The 17,254-nt window shown below is 38.1% G+C and overlaps 1 protein-coding gene across 6 annotated transcripts in view; it reads right to left on the bottom strand.

Annotated features, from left to right (window-relative positions):
- Window positions 1-17,254, bottom strand: part of ZEB1 (zinc finger E-box binding homeobox 1) — a 97,311-nt gene that overhangs the window by 35,718 nt on the left and 44,339 nt on the right. Inside the window, exon 2 of one of the 6 annotated variants that reach the window (XM_085538850.1) lies at window positions 2,033-2,063. The exons of 4 other annotated variants lie outside the window; for them this stretch is intronic. In XM_085538850.1, coding sequence (XP_085394976.1) covers window positions 2,033-2,039 — 7 coding nt within the window. In that variant the 5' untranslated portion in view covers window positions 2,040-2,063. Of the gene's footprint in view, window positions 1-2,032; window positions 2,064-10,891; window positions 10,983-17,254 lie in introns of those variants that run through there. One more of the 6 variants, XM_085538852.1, reaches the window with a different exon arrangement.

Raw genomic sequence — 17,254 nt, 5'->3', positions numbered from 1 at the left:
ATTATTCACACCTCTTTAATCACTGCCACAGAGTCGATTATAAATAGCCTCATACATTTTTAAATAAGGTCATTCTGAAATGAAACAACAAAGAAGGTAGTAAATATTCCAGTACATAAGCAATTTAAATTCTACGGCGTAACAGAACTGTGCATTCTCAAATACTCCGTTTAAAGAAAGCCAACAAAACCTTTTATTAACTGGTGCAAATAGTGTCAGATGTGTAATCTCTGTGAGATCAATAAACCAGCTCAATTATGTGATAGTTTGTAAACAGATTTGAAAGAAATGAAACTATTAAAACTTGCTCATAAAACCCCACTCCAACAGCATTATTTAAAAACATACAGTAATACAAATGAAGTTAATACAACGCATGCATTACAAGAGTCAACCTGCCGTACAAAGATTTTATATGAATATGAAACAGCTCCTCTGTGCTTTCCCAGAAGCAGAACACAAATAAAAGACTTAAGTAGAACCCTGACTCACGGCAAACCCTGTTTTCTACTTTTCTTGAGATTTTAAAGCATTTAGAATGAACACATAAAGAAAAAACAGAATGGGATTACATAAATAGGAGTGAGTTCTTACTTATCCTCTCCTATCTCAACTTCAAGAGCACTTGATATGAATATGACAAAATAATGTTAATTTCCAATCTTCACAAATTAGCTTAGGGGAAAAAAAAGGGACAAAAATTAGAAGCATTTATAACTATGTGGCACTTTGTTAGAAATGTTGACATGAAATTGATGGTAACTGAAAATTAAGTTAGCAATATGAAAGAATTAGAAGTAAAAAGAAACTGTTTCCTTTTTACTGATACCCTACAGACTTGTTACAGGGTTAAGGACCAGAAAGCACCTTCCCATGACAGTTTTTGCCTTTCTAATTTGACGCACAGTTTTTCAAAGTCACTAAGCAAAGTCCTACTCCTGCACAAACTCATCACTCCTCAGTGCTCTACTATGGGCAGTTCATTTTGGAACACATATTTCCTTGGTGGGGAAGCAGAACCCTTGATTCTTCATGGCCCTGACTCTTAAAAAACTAGTATTTTACACGAGCAGGCAGCACTGCCACCTCTTCCTGCCCAGGAACAGGTCTCAGTACTTGGTCTGACAGTGCCAAGTCTGTATGTACTAGGACGGATGTGGGCAGATATGAGCTGTGCCTTCTTGCCTTTTTGTGTTCTTACTAGAGAGACCTCCCAGATAAAGACCATTCAGACCAGTTAAGAGCTACAAAGCTATCAAAGCATTTAGCAACACCCCAAAACACCCTAGAAATCAGCATAGAGGATCCACTGACATAGGTTTTCAGTTATTCCTACAATAAGACAGTACCCCTAAAAGTACTCCAAGTTGGTTCAGGCCCCACAGCTTGAAATCTTCATTTTCTTAGGTTTCTGGAAGTAGCACAGAAGCTGTACTGCATTTCTTACCTGTAGGAGCATTTTGGGAGGAGAGGTTCAGACACTTCGTAATACTAAGAACGCATCTTCTCTGAACTATGTGCAATGAAACAGAAATCTTCCTTCTCATTCAACACACAACTGCATTTGTAACCTGGCAATTGAGAGAAGTCTGGCACACAGTGGTTTCGGTGGTTACCGTGAGTCTCATAGCAGTCTGCTTTCAGAACCTTGGAGAAGCCGTGGAGGAACAGCAAGTTCCAATAGATAAAAGAAAAAATTGTGACATGTTTCCTAATAATAAGAATACAGTTGAGATCCACAAAGTTTAGTGAGCCGGAGAGATGACAGGTTTGAACTGATCTTCCAGCACACAGTTACCGAGTACTGCCACCATAGACAAAGAAAGCTGCAGCCCTGCTTGGCACTCCACCAGAAAGGGTGAAAGGATCATGCAAAGAAAATGGATGAAACCACATGTCCAGATACCAAGAGTGATGCTCCATGTTCCCAACAGTTCCCGCACCCCAAACTACGAAGAGGCCTAGAGTAGGGTGAGCCCCCAAACCAATGAAACAAGTAAAAGATAAGACATAAAACATAATAAAACAATACCTGTCATTTGTATTCATATCAGAGATGACCTCTAAAAAAATAAAAAATATATAGTTTGAGTTTTAAAAACTATATATAAATAATAGACATACACATATTCACATATAAATTGTTTGCAAAATTCATCAGCCTTAAAAACTGCTACAACCCATCTGACATTCAGGTAACCAACAGAGGACAGCTTACAGTAAATCCTGCACAGAAGAGCACCCCTCCTTGTGATGCTTTTATTCCAACTGTGAGCCTGTGCTCAGCAACCCAGGAGAGCTCGCTCAGCTTACCAGCAGGGTATTGCCAGGAGAATTTGGAGGTTTTCCTGCTGAGCAAAGGAATTAGGCCAATGAAGAAAGGATCAGTGACAGCATGGCTTAATGTGGTTCTTGCCAATAATCTGAAAAGATGAGCCACTTGTCAGAAAGTATCTACGGAAAGGTCTATTTTGCATCCTGGAGTCGTTCTGAATTAGCCACACGCTGGTGCAGCTGGTGCTTCTGCAGAGAAGGAATATGACAAGACGATTTTTTCCTACTCTCTGTCTTAGAATTTCTGTATGCCCAGATCCATATTTCAATCATCCTCAATTCACAAGACAAAAATACATCAAAGGGTGATTCCTGTACTCATCTTAATTTTTTAAACTCATGACTAGCTCAAACTCTGAAGACAGACTATGAAAAGCTTATTATTTGCAGGAAAATGTTAGTGAATGAATGTAACACTCAAACTTAGCATAAAGCCTCTTAGAGAAAAAGTGAACAACGTCAGCAAATGTTTTAGGATACATTCAGTGTGATTACATGAGCAGTAAAGAACATTCTACTGTTAAAAATATGAATGCACTTTATTTTATATTAAATATTGGACATAGTTCCTGTAGTTAATGGATCACTTTTATACCTGTTGAAGAGCAGCTCTGGATGTATGCTTATATTTACTCATTATCAGCTCAGTGTTTGTTTTGTATGCATTTGGTAGCCTTTCATATTTGAGACTAAAAATTGTTCTCAAGCCTTCTAGTTCCTCTGGGGGAATTCTTTCAGGAAGTTGCAGAGCAGCTCCTCCTCCCCCTGAGGCAGTGAATTCAAATCTGTGCAGAGAAAAATCTCCTTTAAAAAGTTCTGTGAAAGCACCTTTGGATCAGTGCCACCTAAACAAAGGACAACTATGTGTGAAGGTGAGAAAAAATCCTCATAATACAAAGTCAACTTTAAAGTTAGAACTAAAAAGTGACCTTCGAGATTAGCAAAGAAGAAGTGAAAAGGGAAAGTTGTTTTTGCATTGCACCACGTGAAATTAAAGGTTTAAGAAATGCTTATAAATTAACTTTAGCTCTTAACAAGTATTTGCTAACTACAGAAAATCTCTAAAGACAGATTAACGGTAGCAAATGCCAACAAATGAACTCCTCCTGCAGAATCAAGTAATGAGCTAACAGATCAGCAGCCAGACATGTGCCATCTGTGAGCTGTGCTAATTACATTATATCCAGGGAAGTAATAGCCTCTACACTCCAATCACTTGATCTTTCTAATTTCATCTAACTTTGAACAGTATCTCAGTAGGTAGCAACTCAGTAACACGGTCACAAAATAGCATTAATGCCATGATCGGGATCTTCCCTGCTCACCACTTTAAGCTGTGCTGGAAAGCAAATTCCTGGGTTTGGAAGAAATTAACATTACAGAAATCCTACATTTTTCTATACACCCACATGGCCTGGTTGGATTCACCTTTTTCAAACAGGGAAAAGTAATTTTACTCACACAATTAGTGGGGCTGACTGCAAGAGCTTAAAGTTAGGTTTGAAAGGGAAAAGGGATAAGATCAGGCTTAACGATCAGGTTTGTTAATGATAAGCTATAGGATGGTATAACAGTGTCTGAGAGACAGTGTGTTTGTTGGTGAGGGCTTTCAGTTTGCTCCACCACAGTGTGAGAACAATGAAACAAACTTGAAATGTCACAGGTCCCTTCTGTCTCAGGCTATTCTACTCTTATGATTCAAGTCTGTGATCCCATGAGATAGTCTGTTGGCTGTCCTCCACTGAAACGTTTGGTACAAGCATACCAAAATCCTGTGCAGCTTTTGGTGTGACACTACAACCTCCCTATTAGCAGATTAGTGAAAGATTAAGGCTTAAATACTATTATTTGATTCCAAGAAAGAGATTCAAGTGACACAAAAGCTACAAGATTCTAATTGTCACCAGTTAAGGACTTCAACTGGTATAACAATTAAATTAAATGAAGTTAAATATGAATGGTAAAAAAAACATTGCCGATAATTCAGTATCCTACCCTCTATATGCACCGCCATTATGACAGCAAACCATAACACACTTGAGAAACCCCATTCAAGCAGCACCTTCTCCTACTGTTCGCTTAGTATCTTCGAGCCAAATTATAAAGCATCACAAACCATAATCTGAAAATAAAATTGCATTAGATACTTGAATAAGAAACTGTTTGATCACCCAAGTACCAAATGCCGAAGTTCAGAGAAGTGACAGTACTGAATTGGTGATGAGGGCAAATAGCACACCAACATGTCAGCTTCCCACTGCCAACAGCAAAGGACTTCACTCTTCTCAATGCCATCAGCCAATCTCATTTTCCTCTCTTGAAAATCAGTAATGATGTCTACACATCTCTTCTACTTTCAACCCTTTTCCTCCATGACTGCATTTTGTCTCAAACTTTTTTCTATGCTCATTACAGGTTTAGGGTCTTGTTAGTTCTTAGGGTTTACTATGAGAGGGGAATTTGTTGCCACCTGAATGAAGTCTGAGACATATTATCTTCCTTCAAAGCAGAAGGAAATAGATTACGGGTGAAGACGTGGCTGAACAAATTGACAATTGCAGAGTAGGCACTACGAAAGGATGGACAAAGTACAACACTCTTTACTTTGGCTTTCTTCAGCTTCTGGACCTCTGACTGAATGTCTTCTCCAAGAAATTATACTGCACTTAACATGGATAACAGCTTCAAATGCAAACAGCTTTTCCAGCGTTTCTCTGTTAATTCAGTGAAGTTTATGTTGTCCTGCCCATTAATATTCTGGATACTTTCTATTTTTATTATTATTATTATTATTTTCTCTATTAAAGACTATTTTCAGAATCTATTACAACCAAAAATAAAAATGAAAAAATCTGTGCAAGAGCCTTTGCTTTGCTTAGCCAACATTTCTATAAATACCACTCTTCATCTTTGGAACAAATCTATGTCAGAACAAAGTGAAAACACAGTCCTGCTCCAAAGAGTACTTGACAAAAATGTTCCTGGAGTTTTAAACATTATTATTTCAAAACAGCCAGACATAATTCTTATTTTGTTCCTTTTCACATACAAAGCTACTTTAATACCTCCTAGCTTATTATAGCAATGCACCGGAGTTATAGATGTGTACTGAAAGCAAAATCATGAAACCACTCTGCTATTCAGTAGCTGTTAGTGAGCAAGCTGTGCCTCAGAATCGCATCAAGAGATGTGAAATTTCAGAACCTAAAAACAGTTGGCAGCTTACAACAAAAACTGACTATTAATAGTGTTAAACAATTTTAAGTGTGCAAAGAAAAGTGCCATTTCTGGAAACACGTCATTTTAATGCTGATACTGTAACAACATTCTGAAGTTTAGGCAGCTTGATGTAACTAATAATTATGGAGATGAAGCCAGTAAAGCAGACATTTAAGAACTGAAAGGAAAGAACAGATGAGGGCAGTATAGATTTTTGTCAATTAATGCATGAGAAGATAAGGAAACATTTACAGCTATTTTTAGCTGCTGCTTCCTGCTGTTTCCCAGACTTACAGTGTTTAAATCCAAGTGCCACTTGCAGGGTGACGCTGCAGCTACGACAACTTTCCCAAGCTGAAGTTTTTCCAAGAAAAAGAAACACAAACAAAACCAAACCAAATCACTCAGATAGGATCCTTCTGGCTCCTTTTGCCTAAGTGATCTATGTCATGTCAGCTTATGTTAGTCAGGAAGGATCTCAAAGGGTCATTAAAGGGTCATGGGTGCTGTATCATAAAACCAAACATTGAAAATCGGGGGATGGGAATATCGCTTTGTGCATATACATGAATAAGCAGAGTTAAGAAAAATACAGCCTAGTAAAATTTCCATGTAGAACAGATGAAGCTGACTAGTCATCAGCTAGAAGCACGCTGAAGTGCAGGTGTACAGGTGTAGTTAATTTAAAACAGCATGAAACTAATAAATAGGCGAATTCAAACAGTCAATTTCATCAAGACTGTTTGTTATACCGATTGTCATTTCCAATTACTTCTGGTGTGTCATGTTAGGAAATCCTACATTACTACCATCAAGGCAAATTTAACTTTTCCAGACTTGCTGAAATCACAGAGCAAACAGTTTTGTTTTTCATCGTAGAATTATAAGAAGGAGGCAGAGAAATCCAGAAAACAATTTTTACATACCAAAGGCAGAAGATACAAAGTTTTCCTAAAATATCCTCTAGGTTATGGTCTGATGTACCTCCCTATCATGTGGTAATTGCTTTACTTGTTATTAGATATTTAAAGAGCCATAATTACAGAATATATATACACACACAAATGCAAACATACACGCATTTGTGTATTGTAGAGGATAAAATTAAAAATCAGCACACAGAAATGCTAAGTTGGTTTTACACAAAGAGAAACTGGGGTAAAAGCAACTGTAATTCCAGTAAAGGCACACAGAAACAACCACATCAAATGCTTTTTCAGTATTGATTTGATCTGTTGGTAAAAAAGCAAAACTGTGTTAACGAAGTTTCTAAAACAAAAGGTTAGACGTAGAAATCGACTTTCATATGCTCACATTAATTCAGAAAACGAAAATCTTTCCAAGCATCCACACATTCAATGCTCTGAGATTTTATTAAGTTGATTTTATAATAGCTGTTACACGCGTTACAGAGCTGTAAGTGAAAACAGATGGGAAAATCACTGCTTATTTTTACACACTACAAACAATTTGTTTTGTGTGTGACAGTTCAGGTAGAAATAACTGCTGGTATCCATTAAAAACAAAGTAAGTGGCATTTCAGTTAATTTACTACTATATAAAATAGCTGTTATTACTGTCATTTGGACACTACAAAGTGTATCCCTACAAGCAAAACCCCAACACTTTAGAAAAAGCAAAGTAATATGTAGAGAGAAAATCAGGATACCAAAATAAAAAGCCAGCAATTTTATATGTGGACAATAAGACGACCTGATGGAGTGACACACACAGCATGCTAGATCACACAGAAGGCACTGCATAGAGCCGACATACATAAATCTTTTTGTTGAGACTTTTATTGAACATAGACATTTTAACTCAGGAAGTCAGTGAAGCCACACAGCTGAATTTGGTCAGTTTGCTGTTTTCCTTTTAAATGAATTTAATTTTTCCCTTAGTGTTTGTACTAGCATCAGTGTATTAGTCCAACCCTAGCAAAATCCAATAGCCCAAATGATGCATAGGAACAGGGACTGAAAGAGGCAACAAGGGTCTGCATGCTGGAAGATAAACTGGAAGGGAACTGGATGGAGACATCAGCAGAGAAGCCATGAGAATACCCACTGGTCCTTAAAGATGTCCTGAGCAATGGTGGGTGATGCTCAGTGGCAATCAGCCCAGAAATGTGAGAGAATGGCAACAGGCCCAAATGTCGCCAAGACTTGTGTAAGGCTGCTTCTCCCAGAGGAAATGAGCAGCTGGCTCAGCTAGGACCAGGAGGAGACTCTGGGAGCCTAAGAGACTTAGGGTGGAAAGGATAAAAACATCAAGGTAAGTGAAAAAGTGCAGTTACAAGCACTGTGAGACACAACAGAAGAAGACAAGCCACCATGAAGTACACACATGCCTTTGGATGTTCTCACCAGAAAGGGAACATGAATCAGAGGACCCTGAGAGGTACACTGAGAGCACACTTCTATCCATTTGGCCTCAGAAACCATCTTGGAGAGTTTTCAGATTCTGAATAGGTTTTGGTAGAAGGCTGTCAGCTTAGAATGCTGCTGGAAAAGAACTTTGGATACAATTGTATCTGGGGCTGTTGGTTGGTTGGAGTCCCCAAAGATGACAGCCTAAAGTCAGTGGTAAAACGTTCCAGCAGGAAAGCATGTGCCATACAGGAATCCCTGGTGAGCCTGGAAGAAGAAGGCAAATGCAAACACATACCAGGCCCTGCTCCCACTTTCAGGAAGAGGTTCTAAAATCATGCAACGTACTCATTAGACCCTCACTCTGAATCAATACAGCCCTGTGGAGAAGATTTGATGATTAAGTAGAATAAAAAGAGAGAATAATTTTGATGAATAATTTTTATCTAAGGAGATAGTTAAAATCGGACTTCTAGAGCAGGCTGCTCTTGTGGTTCAGGTTGAACTGCATTCTCACCACTAAGACTGCAAGAGCAAAGGGATGGCTCAGGTCAAGAGGCAGAAGAAAGGATTCAATTATCCTGTCACCACAGTTGAAGGATATCTCCTTCTTCTAACTGACCAGTGTGGAACCAAGGCATTTGTTGACATTCCAAAAGAACTGTTTATAATTATGCAAGATAGAATGAAGTTTAAGGATTGCTCAATTCTCAGGTTGCTACTGAAATACTGTATTTTCAGCTGCTTATAACAGCAACGTCAGTTAACTCTGTTAAGGTTCATATTCTGAGGCAAGTGCTCAACAAGGAGGCTATCCATCATAAGAGAGCTCCAACCAGTTCAAGAACGTAGATTAAAAATACTTAAAATCTAAGCAGAGCACATGCACAAAGCCCTCATACACTGGCTGCTCCGAGCTTCCCATTTCCTTATGTTGTTAATGACATTGTAAGTAGACACTGGTGGTATGGCAGTGGAGGATGAAACTTCCCAGCCACATCCCATGTTGTTGCTGTGTGACAGATGACAGCAGAGGGGCAGTGTGAAAAAATGGTGTCTGACACAGAAGCACGTAAGAAGCAAAGGAACATCACCGACTTCCTCCAGGTTCAGTATTTTTTGGACTTTAACAGCTAAGATTCCCAAAAACTGTGGGTAGCCCCCACTAATGTTAAGGATTATTGTGCTTCATTTTTTTTTCCCCAGAGTAAAAGTTCATGAAGTTGCAACACCCAAATAGTTTCAGTGTAACATACAGGCACTATCCTAACAAATACCTTTTGTGCACTGGCATTATCTGCAAGAGTACTGACATCACAGCACTACAAAAAAGATTTGGAACTTCACTCAGAACAAGTTCTGCAATCCTATGTTTAACAAAGTTAATTCTAAGGGTAAAGTTGGCCTTTCTCAAAAAATGAATTTTCCCCGTGGTTTTAGCCTGTTGGTGAGGAAAGCACTGAAAATACAACCCAGAGGCCGGAAAGTTTCTTTTATGCTTTCAACTATTCTGTGCTGACACCTAGGCAACATAGAAAGGAAAATGTGACTGGAATGTAAAGGGCATAAATGAAACAAGGAAAACGAAAAAAAGTAGATTGTGTCAGATCTAGTGAGTGGGAAGCTACAGGAAGTTGGCAAGGGAGGAATTTGAGCCTACTTGGCAAGCAGAGTGGGAACTGGAGGGAAGGTCAGTGGAAAGCCGCATTATTTGGGCAAAGACGATGGAAGACAGAAGAGGTGAATGACTAAAAGTCAGCAAGAAAAGCAGCAGATAAAAGACCAGCAAGCAGTTGGATGGAGAGTGAGAATGGGCACTGAGAAGGTGGGAAACTGGGGGCAGAAGGAAAGGAACAAAAAGGAATTACTGCCAGAGACAGAAAACTCTGAGAAAACAAGGAAGGAACAAGGAGGTTGGTGCTGGAAGACAGACTAACACAGCTCTTGTCCAGTTCTCCCGATAGAGTTGAGGCAGGGGCACAACATGAAGGAATACACCAAAAGGAAAAAAATAATTACAAAACCTATATTGCTATTTAGTGTAGAGAATGCACCTCCAGTGCAAAGGAGCAAGAATCTGTACATGACCAGAATCCCAGCACCTTTGACTTGCTTGCTATGGAAGTCACCCAAAATTGACAGAAAAGCTTTGTTTTAAAATCCCATCTGAAAGAAACACAGAAAAGAGACAATTCTGTCATCCCAAGAAAAACTACTTCAAAACCATTTTTATTTTGGAATAGCATTGAGCTATATTATACTTTATACATTGTACTTGAAGACACAACCCACTGAACAATGCTGTGGAAAACAGTCATGACAAGCTTCCTATTAAATATATCACACATCCTGCATTGAGGTTGGAGCCCTGTGGAAGGAGTGGACACAATCAGGAAATTAATCAGAATTATACATACACATTTACAGAATGATATGAGCATCTGTGCATGGATGAGAAAGAATAGAGGGTAACAGTGGTGGGATGCAACTTAAACATGTAGCCTGCTATTCTGGACCTCTGAATGCTCCTTCCCTATCACCCAGAAAGCACATGCGAAGGACAGTTTAGAGAGGGCTTGCTTAAAGTGTTCTTTTCTCTTTTTAATAGAGCACGCCTTTTAAGCCCTAGAATACAATCTCCAGGTATTCCATTTGCTGCAGTGTTTCTTTCAAGGGAAATTACATTTGACAAGATTTGGATATCAACAATTAATTAAATCAGAAGTGGCAAATTATGTTCACAGCCCACTTAAAACATTAAAAGCTTCTTTACTGCTAAGTTTAATAAGTAGAATTAACAGGAAAACACCACAGATTTTGAAAGCAATCCTCTTCTCAGGTGTGAGCTTCCATTCTTTTGTTAGGAAGCGACATAGATCTGCCAAAGACTGAGAACTAATGCTATGCAAGGAACAGGTCATCTGCTCCACCTCTCTGCTATGAATAAATAACAGGTGATAGTGACTCACTTTATATGCATATTGAAGGCATGACCAAGGATGAATCTCCCTGTAAAACACAGTAATCCTTTGTCCAAAATAAACTTCCATACCTGCTGATCACTCCTGGAGAATAAATACAAATGAAGAGAATCACTGATGAGTTCATGCATTCTTTTGAACGGTACTGGCAAAGCCTGGTCTTAAAGGCAGGAACTAGAATAAAAAAAGCAATACAAGGACAGACTGGAATCCAACTTGCAGTACACAGTTTCAGTGGATATGCTTCACTTAAAACCAGAATTTCCTTTCCCATCTGAAGGTCAAACAAAAAACATACTAAATAATAGTCATCTCATATGAAGTTATCAGAAAAGTGAACACTAAGGAGAAGTACGCCTCTTACCAGACTAGAAAATAGATTTTATGGGAACTCGATGGACTCTCTGGAGTCTGCATCTTTGCTTCATATGAAGAGCTGCTACAAACCCACTGTTCCTATTTCAGATGGTATGTGTAGTCTCAAGAGGAAAATTTGATTTGACAGTGAATTAATCTGTTCTTCTGGCTCTTCTTAGAGAAGTAATTCTGTGAAGCAGCAACTGTGTAAAGTACCTACACCTCAGGCTTTTATTTCTCTTCTTAGATGGTCATATTTTCCTTTTATTACTCTTTCCCATTCTGCTTTTTCTTTCAGTATCACTTTTATTTTTTTAAATATGCTCTTTTAGGAGTAGATTATGCTGAATACCAACTTAATGAAGAGTTGTTGGTATTTTCTCTTTATGCGACTTGGAAAATAATGATCATTCAATATGTGATCAAGTACAAAAACCTTCTCCCAGTGCCCTTGCCACAAGTTTGGTTTACTCACACAATGCATAACTGTATCCATTTTGTGGAGATGGAGACTAATCATAATCATTTACCTAAATATATGCTTAAAAACATAAATTGAGACTCTAAAAGAAGCCAGAAGTTTTCCTAATAGAATTTCTACCACGTTTCACTCCAGGTTCCTTTTCTCTGCAGTTCTCACTTCCTGCATTTATGGAATTTTTCTTACTGCTGGCAGCAGTTACACAGTTCACATCAGCCAATTTCATACTCTAGAAAAATGCATTTTACATTCCTGATCTCACATTCAACTAGTAGAAAGCACTAATATCTAGTTTCAAAAATTAAAGCAAGAAGAAAACTGCTGAAAGCGCAATTTCACATGGGTCTGACTCCCCCCGTTCTTCATTCTGCTTTTCTGTACCTCTACCTGCCATTCTGACTTCTCACATTCACACTCCACCTTTTTAAAACCACGGTTCTGCTTTTCCTACACACCTCCCTCAAAACTGTACCTAACTTGTAAGAAGGTAAGAACTAGTTTTAACTGAACTGTAGCTGCTCGAGCACTTGCTCCTCTGTTCTTAGCAGGGCCATGGAAAAGTGGGTTTTCTTCTTGCTAGATTTCAGTACTTGAAAGATGAGACAGGTACCTGTTCCTCTGACCCACATATTAGGAACCACTGTATTACTTGTTTCTATTCTTCATTTAATTTTCACATGACTTGCAAATTGTTCCCCAATTTTTATTTATTGGCACCATCCCCTGAGCCTTTAAAGCATGCTTGCCAGAACTTAAGGTACTTTCTACTCCCTACCCTGGGCACCATTTCAACTTCATCAAAGAAAGGGATGCTCCTGCCCCTGCACTTCCATTTATTGCACCATCTAATCACGTACACTCCCATTTTAGTCTTCCACAGAAGTCAACCACTTGCAGGTCACATGAGGATTTTGAGGCTCAGAAAACACACCCCACTTATTTAATTCTGTATGGTACCTAAAGGGGTATCCTTACAGATTTCTCACTTGGGGAAGACTTTAACACAACAGAAAGGACTATTGTGCAGCGCTTCAGCACCTCTGCAGGACAGAAGCACAGTGTGACCACTGTTGGAGAAGTTCTTCAATAGCAGCACTTAAAATACCAACTCAGTTCAGCACACTGTTCAGGACAAGCCTGTTTTCCCTGCAGCCTCCCCAACAAACTGTTCTGTGGTGCTTACTGCAGTCTAACATTGAAAGTGTCAAACCAGGCACAGGGATATCAACAACTTTTTGTACCAACTTACCACTGCCTTCTCTAGAAAAAGGACTGGATGTCTGCAAGATTGTTAGATTCCAGAAAGACTATAATGTAATTTACATAAGGTAGCTTCAGAGCATTCAAATTCTACTATTCATGCATAATAAGGTTATAAAACCTTTACAGGCAAATGATTTTATTGCCACCTTGAAGGGACAACAAAGTTGAACAGGTGCCAATGACATCGTGCATACAGTTACAATTCCATGTCAGAGCATGATAGCAGCCTGCACAGAAAGCTCCATCACACACCCAGCAATACTGCTTTATTTACACACTTCTGCAGCTTGCGAGTATGATTTCTGTGCTGCAAGTACCTACTTAAATAAGCAGTAATCCCCCTCACACACTATGCAACAATAAGACTGCTGAAGGATTTTCCTCTTTCAGATCACAATGTTGTTTACAGCCAAATTCAACTTTCCCTCCGAAAACAAGTTGTTTTGGGTTATGTTAGAGCATCAGTAATTTACTCTTACTTAACAAAAGCACTGAAAATGTAAGAATGGATTGACTCCAATATTTGGATAGAATTATTTGATGTCCTTGAAGATCAGGTCGCCTACCAAGATGGGCAACTATAACTAGCCTTTTGTATTAGAAGTTACACACAAGAATATATTCTTTAGGGACAGCTGACAGCTGTATTAAACAAAAAGTCTTTGTGACAGCCACAGTCATAAAACAAGAATTACTTGTAGGTGTCTCAACAGCACTCACAGAGATTAAAACTGAAATAAACCTGCCAATTTCTATTGAAGAAATTAATAAACATGATTTCCAAATAACTGACTCCAGGATTTGTTACTCAAACATTGATTTTCTTTGGCTTATTCAAGCTCAGAGGTAAAATTTGAAGGTTTATATTAAAAAGACCAAACCAAACAACAAGAAACAACTTATCCCAATCAAAGCAAATTTAAGTCAAATAGATGCTAAAATTAAAGCTATTTACATTTCAATTTCAGAGCCTTATACACTGAAATATTTTAATAAAGTATTTTGTGCTCATTTTAAGATGTCATTAAATCAAACAAACTCTGAATATCACCTTTGTAAGTATGCAATGTGGATCACAAAGGCCTGAATGCTGTGCTGAACTCTGAAAGAGAAGTAATTTTCAAGAGCTGCATAAACATAAATAAGGAAGAAAATTTTGTATTCATTAACCTCCATACACCTCATCAGAGCTACCAGTATTCAGCAGTCCCATATTAGGAGCCGGAAATGTTTATCACACTGAAAACAGTAATATGATTTCCAAGTGAAGAAAATTGTTTTCTTCATTATCTAGTGAAAAGGTTAGCAGAACATTATTAGATTAGATCTTTCAAGTGGCCTTAATTCTGCCAAATCACACTACTTCCCTCCTCCCCCCCTTTTCTGAAGTGTGTGTTTTCAATTAGGGCATCTCTAAATTTCATACTGGTTAAAAGAAGACTCCTGTAGACTTGCAGCTAAGTTATTTAATAAGGAAGCCAGTTGTGCTTGATGATGCACACTGGTAGCTACATCAACTTCAGCAGAAATTACGGATGCTCTTCATCCACAGAAGTCAGAGTGTATCCTCATAGAGAGGATAAAAAGTGTTACAAGGCTGCCTGAAGTTATCAAGTTTGTTTTAAGCATACAATTGCTTTTGAAGGATCTGGCAATCAATGTCTTTTTCTCTTCATACCTACATACAGAATTATTTCTGTTTATCTTCTTCTTCATTTTACAGGCAGACTCATCTTCATCCAAGTTTACTACAGTGCCGTCTTCAAAGACAGCAACCAAAAATCCACCAACTACTGATGAGGTAATTTTTTCTTACACATAAATTTGTTAACTACTCCTCTGCGTATGCATTTGATTTTAATTTACTAACCATATAATTGCATTGTCATATCAGAACATGCCTGCAACATATGCCCCAACTTTATAATAGGTTTAGTACTATAGTACATTTTGATACCTAATTACATCCATAAATAAGTGCTGTTTAGTAACACTTCACTTGCTGCTATGAACACCTCAACCCTTTGACAACAGTTTCCCAAATGCTGTTGACTCCTGTCTAAATACATGGAAGCCATCACTATACCATAGCAGTGCAAACTTACTTACCACCTCTAATTTGAAAGCAAGAAGGAAATAAAAACACTGTGGTTAAAACTGAAGTTGATAATTCTCAGGATTTGTTTTGGGTGAACTTGAAGGAAGAGGAGGAAAAGAAGAAGAATGTTTGTGCAGATTCTGTTTTATGAGGTTTTTCCTTTCAGCTTGCATGGAAGGAACAAGAAAATCTTTTGCTAGAGTTTCAAGTAGTAACTGGACTTTTAATGAACTTTTCTTATTAAGATTTATTAAGTTAACAACAGAAAACTATTTTGCACCCAGACATTTGAACAGCTTTAGCAAGGGCATGGAAGGAAGAGGAAAGGATTGGAAAAGTAAGTAATGCGTTAAGAAGAAATGCATTTGGCTAAGAGGACTAAAAACATTTATGTACAAATGCAGAATGGGATTTCCAATGAGCCAGCATTCTTTACCTACAATGCCTGGTACGCTCCCTTTTCTTTTGACCTTTCTAATTTTCTTTGAACTGCCTTATATAAGTTCCTGCAGTTTCTGCAGAAGTGTGCATGGAGGAAGGATGCAGGTCACTGAAACAGACCAAAGCATAACATGCACTCAAATATTTCACTTGTCTTTAATAATAAAAACGTAGGACAGCACTTAATTAGAATAAACTCCACTCTATTTCAACACAGGTATGTGACAATTAAAAGCTGGGCACAAAGCGTATACAAAATATTTTTCCCTCCTACAAGATTCTATGTTTGGTGTCTACAACACATAGCAATAATTCCTAGCAACAAGAGAATACACAAAGTATTTTAAAGGAAACTTTGTCTACAGGGCTTTAGTTGCAGAACCTCCAACTGCAATAAGAAATAAGAAACTTTATAAGAAATCCAGAGAAAGCATAGAGACAACACCTGTGCCAAAGCACTTAATGCTTGTGGCAGTGAAAGCCCTGCGTGTCACTCTGTAAGGTATTGGGTAACAGCCTCAAAAGCCTTGATCCCAAAGCTGCATTATACAAACAGTAGCACATGTGCTACCAAGAAGCTGAAAGACTTAGAAGGCCTGCTGTTTTGTTTTTTTAATATATAATTATATAATATTATATATGTTATATATGAATACATATAACAATAATAAATATAATATATAAATAATAATATATATATTTTATACCTATATAAAACACATATATATAATATATATTGTTTTATATATATAATATATTATATATAAAATATATAATAAGCGTGCAATGAGATGGATCAGCAAGAGAAAGACAGAAGCTGCAGAGTGGCATTCACAGAAAGCAGCTCCAGGACAGATACAAGCACATGCAGTGGCAAAGATTGCATCGGCTGAGGAAACACTTGCATACGTATTTCCATAGAACCATGTAAGTAGGTCAAGACAAAACAGCTCCGTACAGTTCCTTTTGGAAACAGCCTGGAACTTCCTGAAGAATCAGAGCAGACTTTTTATTTTGAAAGTACCTTCAAACAATAAACACAACTTGTGCTAAACCAAATTAAAATAAAATCTGAACACATGCCAGACAGCATTTAGGGTAACAACGTCCAGACAAGCTGCTGACTAACAAGACACTCAAGTCCTTCCTCAGGGTGTGAATGGGATGTTAATGGCTGCACAGTGCTGACCCTGCCCATGGAGGTGCACCCTGTGGCCCACAATCATCACCACCATCAATTGTTGGCAGAGCTAAGGCCGTAGTGTTTAAAGGTTAAAAAACTGTTTACAGAAATCCCCTCCACTTAAGAGCTGAAGTGGGAGATATTTTGGTTTTAATCTTTATCATGCCTACAATTGCTTACAAAGGATGAGTATAAAGCTCTTTCAAATGTGTTGCCAAGTTCTCCCCATAGCAAAGAACTTGGCAAGTACAAGAAAATACGTACCAACATATTCAAGAAGATGCATAAAACAATAAAATCTTTTACTACAGAGAAGTCTGAATGTCTTGAAAAAGCATATTTTTAGAAAAGTCTTCAAAACTGTGCTTCGAAGGAGCAGAAAAGAAGTAGAAGTTTGCTGTCTGGACAGCCTGAGTGTTTCATAGTAATTTAACGTGGCCCAGCTCTTTGCTGTACGGGACTTCCACACCTCCTGCTGGGATACCTGAAAACAGACACCTCAAATGTCAGCAGTGATTCAGCAGAGGA

This window comes from Coturnix japonica, chromosome 2 (assembly GCF_054131305.1).
Source record: "Coturnix japonica strain WE chromosome 2, WE-NBRP24, whole genome shotgun sequence".
Taxonomy (NCBI): domain Eukaryota; kingdom Metazoa; phylum Chordata; class Aves; order Galliformes; family Phasianidae; genus Coturnix; species Coturnix japonica.
This window is presented reverse-complemented; position numbering and strand designations above follow the sequence as displayed.